Genomic DNA, 3,485 nt, shown 5'->3' on the forward strand with positions numbered 1-3,485 from the left:
CGCAGCCTTTCGGGAAGTGTAGTACACAGTACCCCGCCCTGACCGCTGAGCGTCCACTTCCGGCCGGCCGCCAGAGCCACCTTTGTGAGGGGCCGTGAGGGTGGCGGGTTGCGCGTGCGCAGAAGTGCGCGGTGGCGATAACGGCTTCCCTCCGCGCCCTTCGAGGCCGGTGACACCGGAAAGGAGTCGGTGAAAACGCGCCGAGATTGCTCTTGGGAAAGCGGCTTTTCACACCCAGCGGGCGTGTGGGGCCGGCCGGGCGGGGAGAGGAGGCCCCTCAGGTTGTTGGTAATTAAAGGGAAATTGGGAAATACCAAACCGCTCCAGAAGAAAACTGGACAAAGGACCGGAACAAAAGAAAACAATGCAACAACTACACGTATGAAAAAAAAAATGTTTACCTCAGAGAAATGCAAATAAGGAGAACATCCTCCACCTCACCCTCTTTTAGATTTTTGACCTTTTTATCCACGAGCCTTTTACCTGAAGCACAAACTTAGATGCTTGTCTCCTGTCTTCTATATTTAATAGTTAAAAATTAGCTTAGTTCTAAATGGGGTGAGTTAGTCAAGTTAGGCATATTTACCCCCATAGCAATAAAATGTTATTTTATTGCCAGTTAAAGTTACATTATAGGCAGTGATAGAAAATGCCCACCATAAATGGAAAAAAATGAGATTAAAACATCCAAGTGTGGTATTGTGTATCTTCGAATGATAGGGTTACCATTTTTTGTGATTTTCTATTTTCTGTAAAGCTCTCCTTCAAAAATGTATCAGAAGCATGCATTTTTCTTTTTTTTTTTTATAATTTGGAAGAGAATAAGTTGAGGGGGAATGAATGAAAAAATAATGAATTGTAGGAAAGGATGCACTTTTCTAAAAGTTGACAAGTATGGGATTTTTATTTAATCTGCACAAGAACATCTCCATGAAACTTGTCCCAAAGCAAACACCTAAGGATTTTATAAGTCTTTTATATAAGATGATTTTACAAAAAGAGGAATGACTCACAAAGAACCAGAATTAGATAAAAGGTGGTAATCAAAAGAGAGAGTAAAGGAAGCATTGTTTCAGTTGATTCTGGCTGTAAAGTGTGTAGTGGCCCAACTTCCTGGTAATTGTGCAAAGGTGTGAGATCTGATTTTTCATGGTTTTTCAAACTAGATTAGTCCCAAAGGAAAAATAAGATTAATAGAAAAGGTATGCTAAAATGAGTTAAGAATCTTTATTCTTTGGTGATCATAATCTGAAATTTACCTATCCCCAGAGCAACCATCACAGGAACATCACAGAAGCCAAGTACTTAGAAAAGAAGGTTCTGAAGGAGAGAAAACGTCTTTTCCCTCTATCCATCTTACGTTTATTGGCCCCTGTAAATTAAATTTAAAAAAGGCAGATTAAAAAGAGAAAAACAGCGCCTAGGCACATGCTGCTGCTCTGATGTGTCTGCTCTCCCAGATGGGTGGCAGGACCTGGGAGTTGCAGTGACTGAGGCTGAGATAAATCCAAAGGCCTACTCCCTCACAGACACCCACCTCACCAAGAAAACTACTGGACCTTGTTCAGCAGTCATGTAACTACAAACAGCTTTGGAAAGGAGCTAATGAAGCCACCAGAACCCTCAGCAGAGGCAACTCTGAGTTCATCGTAATGGCTGCAGATGCTGAGCCGCTGGAGATGATCCTGCACCTTCCACTGCTATATGAGGATAAGAACGTGCCCTACATGTTTGTGCGCTCCAAGCGGGCCCTGGGGTGGGCCTGTGGGCTCTCCAGGACTATCATCACCTCTTCTGTTACCATCAAAGAAGGGTCACAGCTGAAGCAGCAAATCCAGTCCGTTCAGCTGTCCATTGAAAGACTCAGTCTAAAACGGTGGCCTCTGCTCCTTCCACACTGAGTTCTTCCCTTGGGGACATGTGTCATAGTGTCTATGTTAGCATGTAGTATCTCCAGCTACCTTCTCTTGTTGCATTATAGTACTAAAGATGGTTTTTGCTTTTTTGTATTATTTTTGTTTTATAGGTTGTTATGCATGTATTAACCCCAGCCCAATCTCCATTCTACTCTGTGTGCCATCTTATCCTTCCTTTGAAAAATGAACTAATGCTGAGCACAGGCAGAAACATAGTGGTGACACCATTCAAAGGCAGGAAAGAGCCAGGATAGAGATCTGGTTCCAGTTTTCAGGCACTAACTTCCTTTTGTGTGTAGGACATGATGGATGTAAACACCATTCACTTCTATCCTCTGTGCCTGGTGTGCAAAATCATTCCATACACGTTTGCTCTCTATGGGGATTATGTATCATTTGGGGACAAAGCATGTATCCTGTGAGATTGTTAGGTGTATGTCCAAGTGTCATTTGCTAATCTGCCCCATTTGCTTCGGTAATGTGTTTCCTCCACCTCTCCTTCCAACTCCTAAACATGCCCCTGAGGGTGCCAGGGCAGCAGCCTACCAAAGATGTGCTGCAGAATTCCAGAGGCTGCACCTGGGCCAGTTAGACATGGGGAAGTTGACCTAGGTCTTGAAGGATTCCAAAGTGGCAAGAGTAAAGAGAGTCAACTGATGCTGGAATGCAGTCTGGGCAAGTCATGGAGACCTGAGTGGAAGCTACAGCAGATATGTTCGGATTCAAGAAGCATCCTCTCTGGTGAATGGAGATGTCTTCAGTGGATAGTTGGTACCAGTTCTGAGAGCCTTTACCCTTCCCTGCCACAATATGGGTCAGATGTATGTATTCTTTATCACATCAGAAGGACAGTGCTAGTGTGCCATTCTTGTGAGCATCCTAATAAAGAAATACATTCATATTCCAGTTTAAAAAAGAAAGAGAAAAACAAATGTATTAACATGTACAGCACTCATACACATGAAGAACTTAGTGATGAACTTGGGCTTATATAGCATCTTAAAAGAATAATAAATTTGTAGACGAGTGACAAGACAAAGGAAAAGGACTGTTTCAAGAGTGGCAAATTGTGGGGAGGTCAATATATGGGAAACTAATTGAAGATAAGGACCAGTAAGTAAAGTTTGTTATGTAGATCCTCTCATGCCATCTGTGGGCTGATAAGGGTCTAGAGTTATCTATGGTAACTAATATACTGTGTGTCCTTTCTGGTAAAGGGGGAAGCGGGGAGCACCTTTACAAATTTTTGTTCTGCTTTTAGGCAAATAGCAGGGAGAGTAGAGAGTTTTCTTGTATCTGCTGCTTCTTAGTTGCCTTCACCTCAAAATACACTTAGTTGACCCTCGAACAATTGCACTGTTAGGGGCAGTGGAGCCCCCCCACTCCCACTCCAGTCAAAAATCCATGCATAACATTTGACTCCTCCAGAACTTAACTACTAATAGCCTACTGTTGATGGGAAGCCTTATCAGTAACACAAACAATGGATTAGCACACATTTTATATGTTGTATTTATTATATACTGTATTCTTGCAATAAAGTAAGCTAGAGAAAAAATGATATTGAGA

At 42.5% G+C, this 3,485-nt stretch overlaps 1 protein-coding gene across 1 annotated transcript; it reads left to right on the plus strand.

Annotated features, from left to right (window-relative positions):
• Nucleotides 1-1,387: 1,387 nt before the first annotated feature.
• Nucleotides 1,388-2,041, plus strand: LOC115513292 (NHP2-like protein 1; the record flags this gene model as incomplete). The annotated part of the gene is given in 2 exon segments (XM_032593303.1): nt 1,388-1,546; nt 1,548-2,041. Coding segments are annotated over 2 exon segments (513 nt in total), but the record flags the coding sequence as incomplete, so codon positions are not given.
• Between the last annotated feature and the right edge of the window lie 1,444 nt (nt 2,042-3,485).

Source organism: Lynx canadensis, chromosome B2, assembly GCF_007474595.2.
Source record: "Lynx canadensis isolate LIC74 chromosome B2, mLynCan4.pri.v2, whole genome shotgun sequence".
Classification (NCBI taxonomy): Eukaryota; Metazoa; Chordata; class Mammalia; order Carnivora; family Felidae; genus Lynx; species Lynx canadensis.